General features: G+C 34.5%; 1 protein-coding gene across 1 annotated transcript; it reads left to right on the plus strand.

The window, feature by feature from the left end:
• The first annotated feature begins 8 nt into the window (after positions 1-8).
• LOC106057110 (UDP-galactose transporter senju-like) lies at positions 9-20,888 on the plus strand. The gene is made up of 7 exons (XM_056023554.1): positions 9-235; positions 8,581-8,698; positions 11,162-11,208; positions 12,542-12,681; positions 14,275-14,448; positions 15,769-15,907; positions 16,407-20,888. The coding sequence occupies exons 1-7, from the start codon at positions 151-153 to the stop codon at positions 16,808-16,810; spliced, it is 1,107 nt and encodes a 368-aa protein (XP_055879529.1). The 5' UTR covers positions 9-150; the 3' UTR covers positions 16,811-20,888.
• Positions 20,889-26,508: the final 5,620 nt, after the last annotated feature.

A 26,508-nucleotide genomic window follows, 5' to 3' on the forward strand; every position in this document is an offset into this window, starting at 1 on the left:
AGCACTTTTTTCGCCAAGCCCTTAGAGTAGCTTCTTGGCAACCTCTATTTTTTTTCTTCAAATTTAGATCTAGATCTGGATCTAATTAACTAGTCTAGATCCAAACAGGCCTAGATCGCTGAGTTCTTGACAGGCATTAGCTCTTCGAAAATGGGAATATTTTCTGCAGATCTCTTTCCCACAAAGCTAAGCTTTGTTGTCTTTATATCATACATGGGTTTATTTATAAATCAAGGTAAAATTAGTAAAAGTAACACTTAATTGACTTAAACTTAAACTTACTTACTTCAAACTTAAAGTTTACTTAAACTAGTCTAGTGTCTAGTCTTAAAGTTACTTTATACTTACACTAGTCTAGACTAGTAATAAGTAGTAACAGTTACAGACCAGTTCCATGTTCCATCAACACTACTACTTGTCTAGATGATGATGATCTATTATCTACATAACACCATTGTCGGCATTGTTTGTCAATTTTTTGATTAGATCTATGATATCTAATCTAGATCTACTATGATCTAGAGCAGTGTTTCTCAAACTGTGTGCCACGGCACACTAGTGTGCTGCTGAAGATTTGCAGGTGTGCCGCGGGAGTTTTCAGAACGCCACACCTGCAGCGTTACCCAGGTCTGCCTACTATTAAATGTTTATTTTACGTTGCAATGACATTCCCACTTACAATGGTAGTGGGTCGCTCCATTATGACGGAAAGGGGTGTTAGCTATTCAGGTTATGGAATTGTCCACAATACATATATTATTATAATGACTAAAAGTTGTCCGCCTTAGCAGACGCACAGCAGTTCTTGAATAGGTAAAAAGTATTAAAGCGTGTCGTCCAACTCAAGGCTGAGCTTATTTCATTCTTGGAGGCTAAAAAAAAAAGACTTTGGATTTTCTATTCATGACGAGATCTGGTGGGTTAAGGTGACATTTCTCTCTGATTTATTTGACAAATTAAATTCATTGAATTTTAGTCTTCAAGTACCATCAGAAACCATCATCACTGCATCTTCAAAACTGAAGTCATTTGGTGAAAAATTGTCTTTGTGGCAAAGTAAGATCTCGAAAGGAGTCTTCAACTGCTTTCCTACTTACAATGAATGTGCTTCAACTAAAGAAATCACCAAAGTAAATTCTAGAGCATTACTTTCCAACAGTTGGAAGTAATGTGTATGGATGGGTCAGCTATCCATTTGGGAACAAGGAAGCTACAAATCTTACAACTGAAGAAGAAGAGCAGCGCATTGATTTAAAAAAAAAACGATGCAGTTCTTAAGTCAAGTTTTGCCGAGAAAAGCCTAGATGTCTTTTGGATTTCAATTGTATCCTGCAATCAGTTTAAAAGCAATCAAAATAATTCTTCCATTTGCATCTTCATGGTTTTGTGAGTTTAGATTTTCAGCACTGACTGAACTCAAATCTAATAAAAGAGAGAGACTTCTTACAATAGACGATGAAATGCGAGTTTGTTTGTCGACCCTGGAGCCTCGATTAGATCGCATTTGCTCTCAAAAAGAGGCACACCCTTCACATTAAATGTAATACTTAAAAACAGGTAAAATCTTTTTTTAAAAAAACAACTGTTGCTCTTCGTGGTGTGCAGCGAGATTTTTGTAGTTTTTTTACTGTGCCGCCAGACAAAAAAGGTTGAGAAACACTGATCTAGAGTCTGTACTACTACTACTAATAATAATAATAATCTTTATTATCCGTAAGGAAATTTGTCTTACAATTTGTGCATTACACCAAACAAAAAACATTATAACTATAAGAAACCAAAATGTACATTCACACCAGACTCACTCATAATTTACATGTGACAAAGTTTATACCAGATTGTTCTTATTTAATGATTTGATTGCCAGGGGAACAAAAGAGTGTTTGTGTCTGTTTTTTTTTGCTATCTGTGTCTTGTATCTCTTTTGTGGTGGTAAAATCACAAAATCCTGACACAAAGGGTGATTCTTTATTTCGAGGATCTTGTTAGCTTTTTTATAGATGTTTGTCTCAAACAACTGCCCAAATGGGGTTTGTTTTTTGCCTTATTTACAAAGGCGAAGTAGTAGAGTAGAAATCAAAATGAGTGTAGATTAAAAAAAAAACTTTACCTATCCTATCCCTTTGTACCTTAGTCTGTTGGACCATAGGGCATTGGGGCACCATGCAAGATTTGTTGGCTGTCTTTCTCCATTCTTCTTTGTCTTTTGCCTTAGTTAGAACCTCTTTCAATGGCAGGCCCGTCCATTCTTTTATGTTGTCTTCCCATTGCTTTCTGTCTGCTTCTTCTTCTTTTTCCTGATACTGTTCACTGAAGGTTAAGGTCTCTGCGAACCCTGAAGACCTTGTAATATGGCCATAGATTTTAGCTTGCGTTTTTTTTTGTTATAGTTAGCAGGTCATCACTGCAGTAACGCTGTCTCTAATCTCTTGGTTTGTGATGGTTTAATAATAGATTAAAGAAGCTTTGCAAACAAAAGGAAAACCTATATAGAAAATTGAAAGAAACTAAGGCAGAAAGAGTTTATAAAAAGTATATAAAAATTAAACACCTAACCCAAAAAGTAAGGAGACAGCTTCAGAGTGAATACATAAACAATGTAATATCTAAAGATAACAACAAAAACCTATGGTCATACATGTCTAAGAAAATGGAAATAACAGGCATAGCACCATTAAAAGGAGAAGATAAGTTATTATGTATTAATGAAACTAAAGCAAGCATCCTAAATAAATACTTTGCATCAGCATTCTCAGCCCCGGGAGACAAAGACATATTACTTAATTTGAACCAAGTAGACAACATAGGAGATATAGATGTACAAGAAAAGGGAATCCAAAAACTATTATCCAACATCAAACAGAGTAAAGCATCTGGACCTGATGGTATTCCAGCTAGCTTACTCAAAGAACTAAGCAATGAGCTAGCACCAGTGTTCAAAATACTTTTTCAGGCATCTCTTAACCAGGGCAGAGTACCAAGGAGAAAAATCTGACCCAGGAAACTACAGATCAGTATCACTTACCAGCATCACATGTAAAATCCTAGAACACATAATATGTAGCAACATCATAAACAACTTAGACAAACATACAACATCCTTACTCCATACCAACATGGCTTTAGGAAATATCGATCATGTGAAACACAACTAATAGGACTAATTGATGATTTTTCAAAAGGTGTAGATAATAGTGAGCAAATAGATGCTATCTTACTAGATTTTTCCAAAGCTTTTGACAAAGTTCACCACCATAGTTTGCTTAAAAAATTAAAATATTGTAATAACTTAAAGTAGGCAACTCAACGAGATATACATGTTTATTTACATGGAGACATGACAAACACATAGGACATCTGCCTTGAACACAGCATCTTCATATCGGATCTAGACTTGGGCGGAAATCATTCTCTCCTCTCTGTAATGTCAACATCCTTCTTAGTCTAGTGTCTAATAGTGTGCACCTTCTACACTATCTTGGATGGCGGTTTACATGTCAAGGTTATAACAATATTTTGGTATTGAGGGTCCATTGCATTAAAGTGGATTAAAGATTTTCTGATAGGGAGAGAACACTGTAATAATAAATGGCTCTAAATCAACACCAATAACAGTAAACTCAGGTGTACCTCAAGGAACTGTATTTTGTATTTTAAGTTTAATAATGGATTATTGTCTTTTAAAAAAAATTTTGTTATATTTTTCTTGTTTCTTTAGTTAAAAAAAAAATTAAAATTCAAAACTCTTTTGGCTACGCTCATGCATTATTTCCGGTATTTAAAATTAAGTAAAAAAAAGGTGCATATTCTGAGATATCTACAGTGCATTATCCTGATACTCTTCTGATAAAAAATTGTAAGTCAAAAACCAAATCTGCTATTCATTGCACTTTATTGATGGAGCCCAGCAACTATAACTATAGATTTACTGTTTATTGGAGGAGGGAAGGGTAATCACAAAGCCCCCTGTGCTTACACTCATGAAATTTAGTATTTGTAGCTTTGCTTTTCCTTTTGTTTACCTCAAAACTCCTCTTTGCTATGCTCCTGGAATTTGGTGACTGTAGTTTGGTTTACATTTTTTATCGTCAAAGCCATCTGTTGGGAGGCTTTAAACTGGGTAAAAGGGTTGGGTAAAAGAATGTTTTTAGCCTTACAGGTGAAGTTCACATTAACATTGATACTCAAAATACAGCCCTGGGGCTTCATTCAGCCTATGTCAGTATGCTATCTGATCTGTGGAAACTTTTGTTTATTGCTGGTATGCCATCTCTTGTCAAAGCTTTTCCATTGTTTCTTCTTTGCATTGAGCCCATTAAAAAAGTATACAACTAACAGTTCTGGTAGAGTAGCACAAGGCTCCTAGGGAGGACTAATCCTTCCAGTCTTGTTACCAATTGGAGGTCATCTCTGGTAGAGTAGCAGGGGAAGAATTATCTACTAAGTTTTTTGAGGTATAGGCATTCAGAAATGTTGCACCCTTCATTCTGGCAGCTAGGTTTTAATAAATAACACTTATGGAGTGTACAGTGTAATGTTATCTAAATACCATTATTCAAAACCTCTTTATAGTAGATCATAATAATCATCAAACTTCATCATCAGGTTTTGCAAACATATGTGTATGTCTCCAGAAACCCAATGTGAATTTCCAAGCCCTTTGCTTTCTATTTGTACTCTAGATTAAAGTTTCTTTTCTAACCCGATTAAAAAAAAAGATGCACTTTTCTTCCTCCAGAGAGTATTCAGTGCTCAATTTGTTAATCTCGCTTGGATAGGAAATGTTATCTTTCATAATTAGGCATTTTATTCCTTGCAACTTATTCATAAAATGGCTGTTTTTTAAGTTCCTCTACCCCTACGGTTTTGATCATGTGACATTTAAAGAGACAAAAAAGTGTGATGGTTTATTTTGTTTTATTGAATTTGAATGGATTTTTTTTTGCGATTGGTGCACCCATCCTTGTGCTTTAGGACTGGGAAATCTGCAGGATTTGTGATTGGTAAATTTCTAGGCTTCTAGATGAACAATATTATTTTACAGCCAGTATGGTTTTAACTTTCTTATTTCTTCAATAAAACCCATACTCCTATTTAAAATATGCTCAGAGCGCTATGGTCCAATCTCATTTGTGGACCAGTGGAGGTAGGGGGTATCTAGGAGAAGGTTTTTCCATGCTGCCTTTAGGCGCTCAGTAAACACAACTCTGCTCAAGTCGGGTGTCGAACCCCGAGCCCCCTTCATAGGTAGCCAAGCCAAGCAAAGTTCTAGCGTCCCTTGCCTCTTGACTATGCTTCCTACTATAAATATATAAATATATATTCCAACAACACTATATTGGTCTGCTTCCTTTTGCATTAAAAAAACAAAAATTCAGTTGTCTCCCCCTTGTATTCTGCTCAGTCACTTTTGTCCAAAAAAATAAAATTATAATCAAAGCCTGTATAAACCTTTTATGAAAAGTGTAGAAAGACCTATTGAGGAGGTTTATAAGTATTGGACACCAATGTTATTCTAGGATACTAATGTTCTGTTTTGAATTGATTGAACAAAATGCTATCCAACTGTAGAAAACCTATTAAATGAAAGTAAATTAATGCGTTTACTTGCTTGTCATTCTTTGAAATTTAAGTGCGAGAGTAAATGTGTTGTGTTTAGTTTCATTGGTAACGTTCTCTGCAGTATCTCACATTGAATAGTTTAGTGTTTACCAAGTAGTACAGGATTTGCCTAGTGTTTATATTGCAAAGCACCATCTACCTTGAAACTAATTGATTTACATTATTTTTCTGTTGAAGCTCTTGCAACTAATATTTTTCTGTTACAAACATGATTTTCATGCAAAATTCTAAAAAAAAAAAATCCTTAGACATAAATTGGTTGTTAAGCTTTCTCATCTTTAAGAACTTTTATTCTCAGTTTTAGGCTTCAGAGAACATTGCAGGGTATAGTGTAATGATTAAGCTACTATTTGCATCATAAAAATCAGTTCATGATGTATAGATAGGCTTACTTCCTTTTAACACAAATGTTGCCACTCTGAAAATAATCTTTCAGCTTAGAATACTGCATTGATTAAAATTTGCCTGTGTTCTGCAAAGTTAAACAAGATTGAAGATAAGCTCATGTATAGTTGAATCAATTTTATATCAAGAAAAACTTAAGCATTGATTTATTTTTGAGTTGTAGTAAGAAAATGCTTCAGGTTTTAAGTTTGTTTCTATTTAACTTTGGCCTAATTCTCAATTAATTTTGAAAAAAAAAATGTTTAGAATTCTGAAATACCAAAAGGAGAGTCATTTTAGTGCCCATCATGCAAATAGACCTTTTTAATACTGAAAATAAATAATAATTGAAAATTCTTTTGAATTTATACACTTAATCCATTATTACAAGCTTTCTGATTTAAGCAAATGAAACTTTTAATACTAATGAACATTGGATAAAACAAAACCATGGACCAAAAAAAAAAAAGTACAAAGTGTGTTTTATATTTAAGAAAAAAAAAGGAAGCCATGCAAAGAGGCCAATAAGCTGTTGACTAGATAAATTAATTATGGTTGACAGCTAGATGTGTGGCTCAGCACCTTTTTTTTTTAGTTCTCAATTATTGGCTGTGATCAGTGCACCTGTTTTTACTTTTAATGGGTTATTGATTGCTTGGCCATATGTCACCTCAAGCGTTAACAACAGAATGTTGACAAACTATCAAGTGATCTGTATTGTGGATCCCAGGTAGCAGAATTCATGTACAGGCATTTACTTTGTTTTCATCCATGAAGATAGAGGGTGGTATTGTATCATCATATGTGTTTTCTTCATTCTAATAGTTCGCCCATATTCTTTGCAGGCCTGAGACAGTTCAAGTAACCTGACCAGTCTAATGGTTCAGGATCAGATCTTAGAATAATATCCAATTCAAATCTACACAGCTCCTAATAGATACATTTCTTATATTAAGATAATGGGTGATGTTTCTGAACCAATTGTTACTGAAAGTTTTGTGTTGCCAGTTCAATGATAACTGCTGTTATGTCTTGTGTCTTATAATCCTATTAAAAATCCCAGTCACTTTACTACATAGCCTTTAACATTACTCAAGACATAGCTGATGTCTTTATAGATTTTTACTCCTCTGTGCTATTGATTAGGTACAAAGTCATAAAAAAAATTGCACACCATAAAACTTAACAACATAAATAAATCTGACTTGCTCCATCTTTTCTTGCTTACATTTGTGGAGGCCTAACCCTAACATAGCTTTGCTGATCTGTGATTAGTAACATCTATTTAGTTAACTGTGATTTTTTGTTTCACTTTCACTGCATTTCTCAACTTTTTAAACATTGGGAAAATAATTCTTGTAATAATATTTTTCCACTGTTTTTTTTTTTCTTTCCCGCTCTGACAAAATAGCACAAAATTTCTTGTCATTCTAGTGCAAATTGCATGCATGATCTAGAATTTGCATATTTTTAGTTTGTAATATGAAATGTTTTCTAAAAATGAAAAAAAAAAAAGAACTAAGATAAATGAAGGGGCTATTGGCTATTACTATTTTGTGAGTTTGTGCTTGTATTTAGAATAAAGATAAAATATTTTTTTTTTTATTTAAAATCAATTTTGAGTTCTCCCAAATGGTTTTCTAAATACCCTCAGGTAAATGTTAAAAATGGATGTGACAAATTCTTTTTTTTTTAAAAGCCTCATCAGTCCTTGCTAATTTTTGTACTGCCAACCTCTTTTTGTTTTGAGCCTATAAAGATTGGTACTTAAGGATATACATTGGTAACCTTAATTCTACACAAAATTATTAATCACCTAATATATGCTCTTTGACCACCCAAAAATGTAAACCTGGTTTTGTGGTATGCGCTCTGGACTGTGGTCTGTATGATCATGAGTTTGAACCTTTCCTGCTGCCTGTGTTCCTGCAGGAGCTTTGGGCTAGGTGTAATAATGTTCGATTCTGAAAAAAAAACATCCAAAAGTTGTAAAAGAAGACAAAAAAAAAAGGTTACCTATTGACATTATTTTACATCATCTGTTGTTTCAAACAAAGCAGTTTAAGATTCAGTGCCTTGCTGTATTGTTTTATCCCCTATATACATTAGCCATAGGATTATGGGTAAGTTTGAAACTATATGGAGGCATGGTAGTAAAGTGGTAAAGAACTTGGCTTCCATACTCAGGGCTCTCAGGCTCGAAACTTGTTGAAGACTGACATTTTGAATTTCATGATTTTGAGGTTGCCCTTGCATCCACCCCACCTCTAATGGGTACATACCTGACATTGGTTAAGAAAAGTAAAGGTGGTTGGTCATTGTAATGGCCACCCTCGTTAACCGACGGCCATAGAAACAGATGATCTTTACATCATCTGCTTTATAGATCACAAGGTTTGGAAGGAGTAATTTTTTTTTAACTTGAATATATATAGATATATAAAAGTGTGTTGTAGATATGATTTATTTAATTTCTTTTTGTTTAATAGACTTGTTATAAAGTTATATGTTCTTGATTTTTTTTTTATATTAATGTAATAATGCTAATTATAATAATTTTTGCTTTTGTCTCAGGTATATTAGTTACAGCTAGTAAATCCAAAGATAACAAATACAGTTACAACACAGTCACTGTGGTTCTTTTGACAGAGGTGCTCAAGTTGGTAGCAGCAGCTGTCATATTTATCAAAGAGTAAGTAAGGCAAGAATTCCAATATGCTTACTTATATCTATAATATATTCCTAAGGACCCTGACTCACTCACTATTCATCTATCACTAATTCTCCCTCATGTGGTGAACGAAAAAAATAAGAAAATTTAACCTGTTATTACTTTCCTTGCTTCTGTAAATGACAGGTTTAATGGTGTATGGTTGCAGAATGCGAATGTCGTGTAATGCTTCCTGAGGTGCTCTTGACACGTGACAAGACAAATAGTATAAAACTGACCTAAGTCCGTTTCAGCAGACAAATATGAAGTTTATTTTACTACAATAATAATAATACACTGCACTCCTTGTTAGTGCTACAAGTCAAGAAATAATAAACAATCCTATCCGCATAACAGCGGGTAGTTACTAATCACGTCCGCATCTCAGCGGGTAACAATAAGAACAATTACTACTAGTGTCACTGGAGCTTCAACTATAGATGTCCATTGAAATACGAATAATACTTTAATACTCAATAAGCACATAATGAAAGCAACTGTCAAATATTATTAATCAACAATCACTAGTCCATCGACTTTCATGCTATATACATATATATACACCAGTCCAGGAAGCAACGTCCAACCTTCCTGGACCGGGAGCAAGACCTTACTGACTTGACTGAACTCAAAGTCAACTTTATTCATTCTACTTCCTGTTTTCTACATCAGGAATTCCACGTGTCTTTTAAACTCTTAACATGACATGAACTTTAGATCATGCAATGTCAACTAAGACTGTGACAGCTTCTACAACAACTAAGATATTTTCATGATCGAAACCGCAGTTGTTAAATTTACCCAAAACATTTTTTTATTACAATTTGGACCCAGTATGTTTATTTTAAAGCTGGCTTATCAAAAGATATATATACTTCCTTCTGTTTTAAAGTATGACCGTTTTTGTGTGAAACATTCAATAGCATTGCCTCGTGCATAGCTTGCTTTTGTAGACATGGAATGTTTTGGTCATATGAAGCCAACATGGACTGAATATTTGTTGTGTGTCAAAATGTATAAAAACAAAATGAACTGCAGGAATAACTTTAGTATTAGAATGTTGAGGGTGGAGGTAAAACAACAAAAGATCATAGAATTCATGAGTGACAGTTTTACAATGCCAAAATGGCAACAACAAAGGGTCTGGCCAAATAGCAACATAGAGCTTATGAAATACTTGATATTGAATTATGAAGCTAAAGAAAAGTCAGTAATTGTATGTAGAATTACTTTTTTGTGTGTGTGTGTTGGTGACCGAGGGAGGAGGTGTGAGAAAAATTGTACTAGAATTCTTTGGGCAGATGTATGTGTATGTGTTTTGTACATCAATATAAGCAGGCCATTCTTATTCAACATAACATATTATAATTCATGGAATTAAATTATGTTAGTGGAACATTAAAATGTGTGTGTGTGTGCATTTCTGCCAAAATATTATTTGAGCATTTGATGCACAGCATGTAATGCTGAAAAATAGGCTCCAGCATCAAAGAGATAAAGAGTCCTATAAAGAACTGAAAAGCTGAAGAATAATCAGAGATTGTATGTAGGACTGTTTTTTTTAGGTGTAGGGTGTGGGGATTTAAGCATGTATCTTATAAAATAATTAGGAAAAAAGTTCATGTATAAAATGACACCTATGTAAATTTAGTTTTGATCTCACTGGCAATGAAAAGAGGTTGTAGAATTGATCTGTTCTGTAATAGCTCTACAAGAAGTGCATGAGGCTGTATTGTTTTTGTGGCTAAGTGTCACATGGCCAGCACAATGATCAACAACTCCCCCCCCCCCTCCCGATTCCTACTTCTTAATTCCACATACCCATTAGATTCTGGGATGTAGTTCAGTGGATGTACTTCAGTGGATGTCCTTTAGTGGATTTCTTCAGTAGATGTCCTTCAGTGGATGTCCTTCAATAGATGTCCTTCAGTGGATGTCCTTCAGTAGATGTCCTTTAGTGGATTTCTGCAGTAGATGTCCTTCAGTGGATGTCCTTCAATAGATGTCCTTCAGTGGATGTCCTTTAGTGGATTTCTTCAGTAGATGTCCTTCAGTGGATGTCCTTCAATAGATGTCCTTCAGTGGATGTCCTTCAATAGATGTCCTTAAGTGGATGTCCTTCAATAGATGTCCTTCAGTGGATGTCTTTCAGTTGCTGAATTTAAACTCCATCCTCCCTCCCACAAACTTTTGACTCATTTTATTAAGTATTTAGTACCTTCTTTTTTCTTACATTATCCTTCAATGTTTTAGATAACGTTGCTATTACGTTATCAATTTATTCTAATTACAAATGTATATATATATGATAAGGCCCTATGTTCCATGAGGAACTCAAAGGAGTGATGATGATATATATGATTAGCTTTGTTGTTTGAATATGAAGAATGACTTTACTTTAACACTTTTCACAATAGTGTCATTTATAAAGTTTTTTTTTTTCAGTCACTCATTTAAATCTTTATTTGAAGATCTTGTCAAGCATAGGAAAGGTATTTTTGTTTTCTTTACATTTTACATTGTTTTCTTGTAGAATTTTATATAGCAGTGTAATTAAATGTCCTAACAGGCAGATTGACTAGGCGTAGTTTGTCAACAAATCAATTTGACTTTGACTTCACAATTTTAATAAATAAATTATAGCTTTTATATAGCTCTACGTTCATGCTTATAGCATGCTCAGAGCGCTATGGTCCAATCTCATTTGTGGACCGGTGGTGGGAGGGGGTATCTGGGAGAAGGTTTTTCCAAGCTGCCTTAAGGCTCTCAGTAAACACAACTCTGCTCGAGTTGGTTGTCGAACCTCGAGCCCCCTTCATATGTAGCCAAGCCTCTCGACCACGCATCCCACATATTGCTAATAGAAATAGTTTCAAATGTAAGTTGAATATACAAAACATCCCAATGCACTATACGACTGATCTCAGTAGATTTACAGATAATAACTAGATGTTCACATAAAAAAATGCTTTTGTCTAGCGCATCTTTCAAACGAAAAGCATGTTCATTGGGCTACAGTCCAATCTCTTGAGTGGACATTGGAAGGAGGGGGTATCTGGGTAAAGGTTTCTGTGCTGCCTTTAGGCATTCAGCAAACACAGCTCAGCTCAAATTTGGATTCACCTTTTAGCCCCTTTGAAAGATAGCTAAGCAGATATCCACATCTGACCTTGTCTAAAAGCTTAAAAAAAAAAGCTTATATTAAGTGTAATTGGATCAGTTAGTTTGGATAAGTCCTGGAATTCTATGAATATGATTGACCTAGACATATAAATCTGTGCGATTATAAATATTTTTACCAATTGTTTTTATTTAGCTTTTAGCTTTCTCAATGCGCTATGATCCTATATCACTTGTCTGAACCAGTTGTAAAACAGGATGGGAAAGAAGGGGGTATAATGTTTACATGATGTTTTTAAATGCATTTAAAAAAATTCACTCAGGGCTCGATTCCTCAAGGGGACTAATTCAACTTATACCACCTCCTCTGTCAAGTATGATTTCTTTCCCTTATTCAAGATACCAGACAAAATAATAAATTACCAATAGTTAATTAACTAATTGGTTAATTTTAAAAAATTGATTCTTGTGTTGTTAGGTAAAAGAAATAATTGTGCAAAATTTCAGCTTAATCCGATATTGGTATGGGAGAAATAATGTGTACAAACTTTTTACTTTGCAGACAGACAGAGTTGGTATAAGCTTTTTAATAAAAAAATATGTTGTTATACAAAGTTACTTTTATTAAATGTTTCAGTTGTATCAACCTTATATGACAAGACATACAGTGAAGTAAAGTTTAGTTTGTTCCTTTTTTGTCCACAGTGCTCATCTTATACTTTATACCTGCTGCCTTATACTGCCTGTATAACAATCTTCAGTTTGTGAACCTGTCAGCGTATGACCCAACAACCTACTACTTACTGCTCCAGTTCAGAGTGGTGGTGACTGGTGTCATATTTCAGGTAGATACAGGATTGTGATGCTGTGGTTGTGCTGCTTTAGCATAGTTGCTATGTATTTTTGTTTATATCCAAGCCATTCTCTTGCTAGTCAGAACTTTTCTTCAAGTTTTTTTGCTTGCAATTATATTCTTGATCTCTGACGGGAGGGGGGGGGGGTATGGCCAAAATTAAAAAATGGGTTTGACCACAAGGTGTTTTCATTTTAAGGATACTTACATTTCATACATACTTTAAAAAAAAAAAAGCTATATACTGAAGCAGGCATATATACTTTTAAAATCATTTTCTAAGTGAAACAAATTCATCCAGATCCAAGGTATATCATAAAATTCTTCATTTCTGTGTCACATAGGAGGTCATCACTATGTCTTATGTAGCTGTGATGTGATAGTTGTACATTTCTGTTTTAGAATAAAGACTTTGTAGACTAGAGATGAAATAGCTCTTGAAAAGATGATCTATTGAGTACTGAAAATTGGTCTTTTTGACTATGTAATTACAGTAATTCATATCATTAGCTGGGATTTGTGTGTATATAGTGTTCCAGAGGGGAGACACTGTGGCTGAGGGGTAAAGAGCTTGGCTTCCAAACCGACAAATCCCAAGTTTGAATCCTGGGTAAAGACTTGCATTTTTAATTTTGGGATCTTTAGAGCACCTCTGCGTCTACCAGATCTAATGTGTACCTGACTTTAGTTCAAGTTGGGAAATGTAAAGGTGGTTGGTCATTGTGCTGGCTACACGACACCCTTATTAACAATGGGCCAAAGAAATGTGTGGAAAAGCTATATATAGGGAAACAATTGTTTTGTCCTTAATAATTTGGTAGCAAGCACACATCACCAAAACTTACTTCTTAAGAATTTATTTTTTTAGTCAATCTTTTGCCTGTGCTGATGGGATAGTTGAAGTTGATTGCTATTTCTTTCAATTTCCTTTCCATGATTTAGTTGCTGTATATAGGGCACAACCTAAGAAAGTCCTATTCGAACTTTGCTAGAGGAAAGAACTGATTAACAATACTTTTAGGGAAATGATTATTGATAATAATATATGGCACTTTTTGACATTGTGACCTGAGCTTTACTCCTATTGTTTTTTATGATCTTTTATTGCTAAAGACTCAGAATCTGATTTCTATGGTTTTATTTTGTTTATTGCAACTAGGAAACAATCGTCCAGTTAAAAAAATACAAGTACCATGCAAATGGCCTCATCTGTTATATTGAATTTAAAAAAATGGTTATAGCTCATTTTTGTTGTTGTTGGGGCAACTGGAAATGACTAATATGTAGTTCTAACACATCTTTGTCATCTAGCACACTTCTTTACATTCTGTATTCTATTTTTAAAAATAGTTAAATAGTGCCCCAGCTGATAATGGCTTTGTCTGCATTAAGTGTGGCAAAATATGCAGGTCGAAACTGGGTTTACAGGGTCGAATGAAATACTGCACTCATCATAAATTCAGAATTAAAGACAATGCCTTATTCTATAAATGAAATATTTAGGCTCAAAATTTCTTATTGAGAATGAAGGAGCTTGTCATTTATTTCAACATGCAAAACAAAATGTCCTCTTTTTCCTGTTTAGCTGATTTTCAAGAAGCAGCTGAGTCGTATACAGTGGGCTTCCCTGCTCATTTTAACTCTTGGATGTATCATTAAAGAAGTTCGCCATGATGTATCCAGTGCCCAGGCTATGTCCTCCACCGCCTCTTCCTTTGTTGACTATCTGGACATACACCTGCTGTTCATTATGTTTCAGGTAGCTTTCAATTAAACATTTTTATGTGTGTTTATGATCTATTATCTGTCTATGAAGCTATCCTAAGCACTATTAAGATGGCTTGGTTTTAATATTCTTACATAATGTTTTTTTTTAATGTTGTCATCATATCTACTTGCAGAACTAGTCGACCCACTATTTTGCAGAACCGGCCTTAGGCCATTGCAACCTATGCATAGGACCCGTGCTAATTCTAGGTTTAAATTATTAAATTAAACCATTTTATAACTTATCAATTTTCCGTGGCCACCTGATTTACTAGGAGCTCCTGGAAACCTCCTGAAATTGCAAAATATACCAAAAAGGTTCTGGAAATCTCAGGAAATTATTAAAATCTTTTGAAAACTCATAAAAATCTCCTGAAATATATAGACAAAAATTGTCATTTTGGGGTGTCATTCAATATGGAAAACAATCCTACTCGTGTTAAAAAAAAGGCATTATGCAATACCCGTAATTGTGGAATTTGGTGAAAGAAGCTTCTCTCACCTCAAACTAATGAAGAATTACTTGAAGTCAAATATTCTCTTAGATTGATTTAAACATTTGGTAATTATTGCTATTGAGCGTGATCTATGTAGGATATAGAATTTTTATGATATGCTGTATGACTTCGCTACACGCAAGGCTCTTAAAGTAATTCTGTATGTAGTAAAGAATGACTAAATGCAAAGATGAATTTATTTTCTAATACAAACTCTTAATTTTCATGTATTATCCATATCCCTACCCAAACTTGGCCCCGTGAAATCCATTGAGTACTATTTAATGACGGGCAAATACAGAGTAGATTACTTGTTCTCCCCCCCCCCCCCCTTTTTTTTTTTGCCACTAAAGTTACTTGGGGTAGAAATAAATAAAAGAGTGATCTTTCCATGACTTCTTGGTCACAATGGTTAAGTCTGGCCCTGCTATTCAGTGATGGGTGAATACTTCTTGTTCTCCCCCACCTCTTTATTTTTTCATGGGGTAACTCTAGTCCGACCTGCAGAAATAAAAGAGTGATCCTTTCTTTACTCCTTGGTGTCCAAACTGTTGAGCCATAAAGAAAATTATAAATATTCTCAAAACAAAAAGCATGTTTTATGATATGAGAAAGTTTTTTTTTGGGATAAATTAACATCCTTTAAGTATCAAATCAAGTTCAGAACAATGTTTGTACATCCAGAAAACTATCACTCCACACATCTAAGATAAGTTACCTTGTATCACAAAGATTACCTAAAGTCACATTTCAGATATAGAACAAAGTCCACAAAAATATAATCATAGAAAATCTTGATTTAACAATTTCTCCAGGTGTTCTCTTCCTGTTTTGCTGGTGTGTACAATGAGTTCTTATTGAAAGACACTGGGGCTGATGTCCACATCATGATGGCCAATGTTTTTATGTACTTAAACTCCATCATTTGCAATGTATTAATTTTAGCATTTAGAGGTGAGATTTTTATTAAGTTGATTTAAAGTTACGGATGTCTTATTACATTTAGGAATAAGCTGCTTTGTATGTATTACATATGTATTACATATAAATCTTCAATTCATATTTCAAATCTTTTTTTTTAATTTAAATTCGTGTTTTTCTATTGTTTTTTAAATTTTCAAATAACAAGGTTTTGACTCAGTGTTTATAAATTTGGCCAATTGATAAGAAAAAAAAGTTGTTTTTTTTTTTTAAGATTCAAACTGTTACCTCCTATCTCAAAAACTGGTATACAGAGTTCTATTTGAATTTAAGACATTTAGCTATGTAATGTACATTTCATTCAATGTTTCTGGGTCCACACAGCATTTTAGGGTGAAAGTAGATTCGTGGTGGTTTCGTTAATCAGCTGGCGCTTACTTCACTATCTGCATTAATTTTGACTTTTTAAATTTAAAAAAAAGGATTGTAATTAGTCTATTTGGTAATAACATTTTTTTTTCTCACTATTTAGGAGAATTTATCCCAGCATTCTACTCTGAAAGTGTGATGTCAATCCTGCAGGTTAACGTTTTAGCCATCATTATCAACAACGCTGCCATAGGCATTGTCACCAGCTTGTTCTTGCGCAGCCTCAACTCCATACTAAAGACATTTGCCAGCGCTCTGGAGCTTATGTTCACAGCTGTGCTGTGCTGGTTGATTTTCGGCATTCCAGTCGATCTGTACACAGTTCTGGCCATTTTCATTGTGAGTGCAGCCACGTACCTTTATGCACAGAATCCAGTGGTCAATAAGGCCCGTACAGATATAGATGTGGATACCAGCAAAGACCATGGCAAGGGTAACAATTTTTCTCAGGAAGGGTCAGCACAGCTGTCGCCAGGACTTCGGCACAAACCTTTGATATCTGTTTGAATTGTTAACTCTTGTATTGGTATGTTGTTCTTCCACCAACAGTCGATTTTATGTGTTATGAGGAAGCGTGCTTGTAGAGTTAAAATCTCACAGGGTTACTTAGAAATAGAAATTTATGTTTGGTGATATATATATATCTTGCTTTCATTTATGTTGTCTAGTTTTTTTTAGTTTTTTTACACAAGAAAAAGTAGCTTTTATAATTATTATTTCTTATTAATATTGTAGTGATATCATAATGTTTTTTTTAAATGATCATACTAGAAATTTGGTTAAAAGTAATTATTTAACTTTTCCTCAGTTTTAGTGTTTTTTAATTTTTAAGTAAGTGTTCCATTACTGCATAAACTTGCAGGCTTTTTCAACATTTTTTTTTAGTTCACGTTCTAAAGACTGTCTTCGAACACACATTTTTCACTGCCGTTTATTTGCATATTTGAATTATTTATTAAGTTTCAAGTAAATCACCTGTGTTTGTTTTATCACATTGAATCTTTGGGGAAAGTTTTATTATTTTGTTATGTAATGGGAGTGTGTGTGAGATGGGTGTTGTGATAATTTGTTATTTCCATCCCTTCAACCATTGGAAAGAGCTCTAAGCTGATTCATTGAAGACATTCATTTCAATTTTACATTTAAAAAAAAAATGACTGCTGATTATTTTGCTTACCATGTAATTTTTTTTTCCACTTCTTTTGAAAAATCTGAAACAATTAAAAAATTAATCTGCATTTTGTTTTTATTGTCCAGTCTAATAACTTTGGATAAAAGTCTTTCTGTATTGGAATTGTAACCAAATCATAGGAAGATTTTTTACATGATACCATATCCATTTACAGAGTTTATTCAATAAATTGTAATCACCTATTAAGTAGTTATCTAATGAACTTCAAATCCAATAATTGTTGTCATTTTGTTCCAACCCGATACATTATTTATTGCTTTCTAAGTAATGTGATGGCAGGAAAGAAAATTCATAATTATTAGTTTTAGGAAAAAGAAATTAAAAAGTTGTATCCAAGGTAATGTTATATAATTTGAGTTAATGGGTCATCATAGTGCTATTGTTAATGCTAAGAGTTGGTTAATAGTATTTAATGCACATCAAAACGTAAAAGGGTAAAATGAGGGTAGTTATTATCAAACAAACATGGACATATCTTTTCTTGTTTCAAACTTGTAATTCTAGAGCATAATTTATACATTCTTGTATACTACTATGAGGCCTAATGCTTGAACCAAAACTATGTTTTATATTTAATTTTTATTGGATGATAAAGCATTGCAGCTTGAGTATTTGTTATTTTATGCCGGCCTCAAGAGGTTGTTGTTTTTAATATTACATTCACAATCAATAGAATGTCTTCAGGCTAGTCATTTGTAACAAAATGTATGAAAACCTCATGGCAGAGTAGTTAAATGTTCACTAATGAGTCAGAATGTGTGCCATAATAACATCATTCTATAAACAATAATAGTATTAATATTAACTAGCAGTAGAAGGTTATAAGTTAATGGCTTATAATGTAACTTGCTTTCTAGTTGTGTGATTAAATAGTCTTGCAGTAAAGGCTGGTGAAAGAAACCTTTCTTTAACCTATGCCACAAATTGAACTTATATACATTGCAATTTTCTAGTTTCTTACACTATGTAAAATATGTTTCAGCCAGTAGTGCTGACGACACTAGAGGCATTGTGTGTGTTTTTGTATATTGGTGCTGTATTATCACTTCTGCAGAACTTTTGTTTTCATTGATTATTGGACTATGGGAGAGAACTTGCACTGCTCCCTACTGGTCACCCCCCCCTTTTTTTTTCTTTCTTTAAACCTTCAGTCATAAACAGTAGTTAACAAAACAGAAACAGCAGTTAACATAGCTGTGACATTTTAAACATGAAACAATTTCCATAAAACTTAAACATTTCATTGAAGGTCTCCATTTTCATCCCAGCTTCGCTGTTCACATACTACTGGACATGCCTGTGATATAATTTAAGTAACAGGAGAACACTTCAGTCTATTTGTTATTGATGTATATACATATATATAGAGAGCTTGTTTATTATTTAATGGTCACATGTTGACATGTTTCAGTTTAAAGTCAGTCACAACGTATTTACATAATGAAAGAGAGAATGCCCCATGTTTTGTGATATATGCAAGATGTATTGTTTTGTATGCTTCTCAATATTCCACTGCTGTGTTTTTGTTTAAATATATATATATATGCCTGTACAAAGCTGATATGCATTTTCTGTTCATACAATCAAATCAATTTACAAAAAAAATTAATTAGTTTAGCTGTTCTGTTCAAATCCTTGTGAATTATTTGACTCAAGTTTTCACTCAGCATTCAGTGATGTGAGTCCCTGTTGTAGTTGTTATCAATTTAGTAGAGAGAAAAATGCAGGCCAGTGATCTTTGTATTGTCCAATTGAAGCGATGGCCGCATAATCAAGAGACTTGTGCTAAAAATGTATTTAAATTTATGCTTTTAGATCATTCCCAGGTGTTGAAAACACTATTTAGTTTGACTTAGTATGATGCAAATATAAATTTGCTTACATTTAAAATCACATTTGTAAATATGGAGATTGTTTTACATGAATACTAACTGTACTAACAGAACAAAGCTTTGTCAAGAAATAATTTATATAAATATATTTAATTTGGAAGAAGGGAGATAACTCTGCAGACAAATTATTCAGAGTTACACATCATTACATTTTGTTTAAGACTTACCACAATCATTGTTTTCAATCTTTTATATTTCAATTTTTTTAAATTTTTTTGCCAAGAACTTTCTTTTAACTTATTGATAATTATTGTCCAGCCTAATGACAATGGGGAATGAAGTGATACAATGGTAATGTGCCCATATTTCTAGGGTGTATCCTTTGTATGTGTACATGAGATAGGTGATTCTAGAAGTTGACCTAGATACTGAATGCTCGGTGATTCTAGAAGTTGATCTAGATACTGAATGCTCGGTGATTCTAGAAGTTGACCTAGATACTGAATGCTCGGTGATTCTAGAAGTTGATCTAGATACTGAATGCTCGGTGATTCTAGAAGTTGACCTAGATACTGAATGCTCGGTGATTCTAGAAGTTGACATAGATACTGAATGTTCGGTGATTCTAGAAGTTGACCTAGATACTGAATGCTCGGTGATTCTAGAAGTTGACCTAGATACTGAATGCTCGGTGATTCTAGAAGTTGACCTAGATACTGAATGCTCGGTGATTCTAGAAGTTGACCTTGATACTGGATGCTCGCACTGTTGAACTAAATTCACTTTCCCATAGCATGTGGCTCTGTGCTGGAGACTTCCTAGAAGCCCCATGTGAAGAGGAACTGTGCTGTTCAAGAAACCTAGAAACAGGAGATGATGTAGCCGAGAGTGTTGGTGGTGTGAATAGGAAAGGGGGGGGGTGGTATGTCCTGCTGAGTGACCTCCAAACTTTTGAAGTACACAAAGAGGTAGTTGAACAAAGTTTTCTTTCCCCCAAAACAAACGAATACATCTGTAATTACAAGTGAATATGGACTACTAGGAAAGTAGGTCAGGCAATGAAGATAAATATAAAATGATAGTGAAATGTGACTCAGACCTCTACCCATTAGTCTAATGCTATAGAGTAGAGAGCTCCGGAGAGTTTCTCCACTCTTTAATGTTTCCCTTAGACACATTTAAAGATACCCTTAGTCACACTCTAAGAAACACTTAAACACACTCTAAGACACATGCAAATTTATCTAAAAATCATTGAACCCCCTCTGATATGATTTGGAGTTTTTGACGTTTGACAGATAATACTAAGACTCAATGTCTTCACATAAATACATTTTTAAAATTTCCAAATGACATTCTTCCTATTCTTATGCATGAACTATTTGAAGTCACTTTTCACATTTTGAGCTCAATGTTTGGGATAATTTTTAAATGTTGGTTTTGTTTCATTTTCTACAAATGTGTGTCTACAACATTTTATAAAACAACCTTTTACTTGTGTCATTGTTTTGAGATCTCTGTCACGTGTCCTTGTTTTACACATAAACATTTTACCATCACAGACTGGACTTTTGTTTTCTTTATTAGTTTCTTTATCTATTTGATTAAGCGATGATTCGATTGGTTCATAAGTACTATCATCTGTATCTGATGAATTTAAAAACGGGGGGACTTCCGGACTTCCTATTCCTGTAACTTGAAGATTAAACTAAAATTCTTTAAAAAAATGATCGCAAATATATATTGTACAATTTCAGGAAGCATATAGTTCGTCCATCGTGGTTTGAGATTACCACTTTTGTGGGCTTTGCACTGGGGTTTTGTGCCTCCTCATGTGGCTGGTGAGACCTATGTGAGCCCGGAATGTTCGGCTGCACACTGGGCAGGTTATTCCAGCTGGAGCTAGTGTCATTGGCCTTGCTTTTCTTCTCTGGCGTTTTTCTTCTGCCAGCGTTGTTCTCTTTTCCTCAGCAATCTGTGTGCCAGTTTTCACGCCATGATGCTGTCTCATGTGCCTCTGTCTCCCAGGTGGCTGGGTCTATGCTGAACGCCTTTAGAGAAGCTTTGAGGATGTCCTTGAAGCGTTTTCTTTGTCCACATTGTGAGCGCTTTCCTTAATTGGCCATACAGGAGTCGTTTAGGGATGCGGCGGTCTTCCATTCTGCAGACGTGTCCTGCCCATTGCAGCTAGGACTGCATCAGGATTGTGTGGTTGCTTTGCAGACACGCTTTTCGAAGGACTTCAGTATCTGGTATTTCAGGAAGCAACACAACAATGGGAAACAATAACACATTTTATTCCAAAAAAAAACACAAAAAAACAACACTACAGCTTCCGTCTCAGCTGCCCTACTTTTTCATGTCCCTTGATTTCTGTCGTAGGGGTGTTGTGTGACTGTTCGCGAAATGAAATCCCTCCACTTTCCCCGGTCAGCAGCTTTTTATAGTCCAATATTAAGAGAGTGGCCGGTCCATTCGTTCACGCTATCCAGCCAACTTTTGTTTGGACGACCCTCTCTTCGTGCGCCCTACACACTACCTTGAATGACCGCTTTTGACAGTGAGTTATCTATAATATAAAGCAGAAAGTAAGGCTTATGTGTGTATGTATGACCCGAATAAAAATCAAAAACGTTTGACCAATATTGATAAAACTTGGCATACATGTTCCTTAGATCATGGCGGAGTCCATTGTGTATGTTTAATGTCCCTCCCACAACCGGAGGGTCCTAAAAATAGACAAAAAGCACCTAATGGTAATTAAAGAACGAACCTTTTTAACATAGTGGGTAAACCAATTTTCCTACTCTAGTTTTATCTTCGTGGTAAATTAAAAACAAATGTGATGGGAGCTTTCGCCATTTGACAGATCTAAATTCAATGCAGTAGATAAGTAAAATTTGAATTACGCCCGCAGGCCACGGGTCATATCAGGCTAGTGTCTTATAATGTCTCTTCACAGTCCATCCATAGTTTAATAGTGCGCTCGAGGGCACCATAAGCGCAGGTGCAGGGCATACTTACAAAACTATTATATACATTATTAAATCAGACAAACACATACGAATGAAAGTCACAAAAGACATGGAAATGGACAGCCTAATAGCATAAAAGAAAGATGATCTCTTTCAACTGTTGAAAGGGTCCTAAAGAAATGACGCTGATCACTAGGGCTGACCCTACTAGTCAAGGCCTTGAGAAAGTAATGCCATTCTAAATTTATTTAAAGCCTACAACAAATAGAATAGTACACGCACATTTGTTTGCTCATTTTTGCGATATTGTTGAAATCTAATGTATCAAAATTAATTTCAAACCCTACGATCAAAACTGGTAAGCCCTTACATTAAAAAATATATTTTAAACAAAGGGAATTAATTTGAAAATGTAAAGTCAGACAATGTTTATAATAGATTTATCTTCCTTTACTTATAAACCTTGTTATAATCAATCTAGAAGATAGTTTGATCAAGTTTGACTTTTCCCTCTCTCCCGCTATGTGTTGTGCACTTCAAGTTTGGCGGACTGGAGCAATGGAAATTCATATTTACGAACTAAAGAACGAGAAAATGCGAATTCGTAAATTTGAATCAACATGGATCGACCCTGAACTCTGGGTACTTCGATGTAATAATAATAAAAGGCTTGTCTTCGAGTCCGAAGATTAATAAAGTATTTCCAGTGGATACGCAGCCCCTGCTCTGACCTACATATTTCTAAAATGCTGTATTGCCTCCAAACTGCGCTAAGTATTTTTAAAGTGATAACTGGCTCGCGCAGGCCAATACCACTCTTTACACTAAATGCAGTCTACAGTGGCACAGAAGTCTGAGACGGCTGTGAAATACATATATTTCCATTTCCTAGACTGGCTGCCGACCAAGGTTATGGAGCCCAAAGGCCGAATTCCTGTACAGAGACAAAACAGCCAAAGATTTCAACGGCTACCTTTTTTGATCTAAACAACTTGGTGGCACCATGTCAAAACTATCGTCCAATGTGGCATAATGCCTGAATGGATGCTGCAGAGCATGACCTATATCTGAAGGGAAGGAATCGAGAGAAGCAGTTTCCACTTATCACCTTTTTCTTCATTCGAATCTGTAAATCTAGATTCTATATGGGGACCAAATAACTTGTTTCATATTGAAAATTAATAGTGTAGTGGTGACCAGATCCGACAGTTCTATGAAGACATTGTCTTTGATTGGGTACGTGACAGAGCAATGGGGAAAGGATGGGCCACAAACGATTGCTCCTTTTCACAACACACTCAACAGTAACGGGCATAAATTCATAATTTTTGTGGAGAACGTACACACTATTGAAGATTTTTATACATCGAGGCAAATTCACAAATAGCAAGCTTTTTGGTGGATCTGGTGTTCAGAAGGCGGAAATATTGATAGGAAGGGAAGTAGTTTAAAATCATGTTATATGTGGCATATTTGTGCACTTTTCAGCACGGCATTAGCAAATTTGAAAACTCTTTCGCTAGTTCCACAAAGTTATTTTAATTATTTACCTGCCAACATTTTCTTTTAAATGGCGTCTTTGACATTGTTTGTTTTATCTATTTATTTAAGAATTTCTTCCTTTCTCTAGTCATATTCTTACGCTTTGCTTTAGGTGTTATTATATTGCCAGTACATTTCTTCATACCTCTTTCTCTTGTTTTTCTGTCTTACTGTATTTGATTGCATTAAGCAATGTAAACCGGATGCTAGAAATTTAAATTTAAACAAAGGGCAGAAAGTTAAAATTTATAAAAAAAAATCTTCAATCTGTAAATAATAATCGAATCGAAATAAATCTCGACACTGCTCCTGGCAACATGGATAAAATCGAAGTTCATCTGAAGCAAAATATTCTTACACGTTTTTTTTTCCAGTTTTTTGTTCAAAAGCCTCAGAACTTCTGAAACAAGGACCTGTTAAGCTTTTTATGTTTTTTTTTTTAAATATCCGCTAGATTCAGTGGGCCCAAACATTTCGTCTCGTAGATCCCTTGGACATTGTCGCACACCCAAGGGGTATATGAGGACCACTTTGGGAATCACTGAGCTAGATGATTCAGTCTCGAATGTCCCCATCTTGATTCGCATAATTCTGACAATGGCGGTAAGTGTGGCTACATGCGAGACTAAAGCTGATCAAGAATTAATTGAGACCAACGATGACAAATTTTCGACTCACTAATTTCTGATTCTGTCCAATGAACAAGAGCTGGTGGAAAAATGATTTGGATCAAAATTATTGATAGTTTTGTTAGCAAGAGAGCACGTGATTTATTAGTAGTCTTATATCATATGTGAATGTTGTTTGCATCTCTATCTTTATTGTTTTTGTTATAGTAGTTATGCTGAGGTGGACAATTTGTAGTCAAACTGAATTTCTAGTGATGGGACCAATAAAATTATCTTATCATAAACAATGAATACACAATATTTAAAAACCCCTCCTTTTTGTTGTTTTATTTTGTACAAAGCTTATATCAACTCACTCTGTCTGTCTGTCTTTCTGTCTGTCTGTCTCGTAAAACGTTTGAACATGTTTTTTCTCCAATTTCCTATTCACGGATCAAGTTGAAACTTTGCACAATTATTCATTGAACCTGACAAGAAAAGAATCAATAAAAAAAAAAAAATAGTTAATTAATTTTTGTGATTAATTATTTTGTTTGACATCGAAATAAGGGGAATAAATGCTACTTGATGAGAGATGTGGATGTATGGATTTAATCCTCTGATTACGTTTTGAGACGTTTATCCTCCCACTTCCCATTCTCGGTTCAAGCTGAAAATGTTCATGATAATTCATAGTTGGTGACAATACAAGAATCAATCAAAAAATTAACCAATTAGTTAATCAATTAGTACTAATTAATTATGTTTTGTATAAAGCAGAAAGGGAACTAAACCCTGCCATTTTTAGATACATTTTCAGATAAATAGCAGTAATTAGCGTTTCTTTCTTTAGATAAGCTATGTTTTTATAAAGTAATCTTTTTTTCTTTTGAAGGGCATCAATAGAAGCTACCGCAATGGGCATCAAAAACTTTAGCTTTACCCTCTGGGTACTGGCTAGTTATGTACAATCTTTTTATTGCCTATGTATTTAAGACTTACATAGAAAGAGAAAGAATTACTGATAAGTTCTAAAGACACTGGACAACAATAATAGCAATCCATCGTACAGAAAACATCTCTATTACAAATGTGTATTTTGAAAAGGGCAGATAACGCATTATGCTAAAAGTACAATGTGTATGATTTAGTCAGTACGTGATTTATCTCCCTGCAATAACCAATATCGTCCAATCATCTTTCTTTGACTAAACCATCAAGTTAAACAAGAAATATCTTGAGATCGCATTTGGCCAGTCTCACAGATCATTCGTCTTAGTCGTCGTCTCAAAGGTCCTCACTTCTGGCACCATTTGACTCCAACACAGATCTGTAGATCTAATGTAGATTTAAACAGGGTAGGAGTTTTGTGAAGAATTTCATAAAAACACAAACGTAGGCCTAATTTATTCATATTATTACATTTAAATATCAGCATACCTGTTTTTTTAAATATTTTTTTATACCAAATATCTTCAATACCTTCCTTTTTTTTTAAAGATAATATGTTTTTCATTTCAAACAAGCATTGAGAAAATAGTATTGATCATTATTTGCATAATAATATGTTTTAGTAAATCAGATCAATACTGAAACATCATAAACTCCCTGTTAATGCATAAATTACTCAGTATTTACAGTCTAACCCATAACATAACTTGACCTGAGCTAAGTTCAACTTACGAAAGTCAGTCTGTCTGAGAATACCATGCCCAGTGCTCATTATGGGGGTGCGGTGGCTGAGTGGTTAAGCGCTTTTTTCTGAACCTGGAGTCCTGGGTTCAAGTCTAGGTGAAGACTGATTATGAATTCTAGGATTTTTAGGCCAACCCTTGGGTCCATCCAACTTTAGTGGGTGTAAAACCGGTCGGTCGTTGTGTTGGCCATGACATCCTGCTCGTTAACCGTTGGTTAACAGATAACTTTAACATCATCTGCCCTATAGATCACAAGGTTTGAAAGAGGAACTTAATTTTCTTTCATGCTCCTTATGGTTGAAACGCCCTTGATAATCAAACTAACAATGACTTTATGTAGAACTAAAAAAAAAAAATAG

The sequence above is a fragment of the Biomphalaria glabrata genome, chromosome 3, assembly GCF_947242115.1.
Source record: "Biomphalaria glabrata chromosome 3, xgBioGlab47.1, whole genome shotgun sequence".
Classification (NCBI taxonomy): Eukaryota; Metazoa; Mollusca; class Gastropoda; family Planorbidae; genus Biomphalaria; species Biomphalaria glabrata.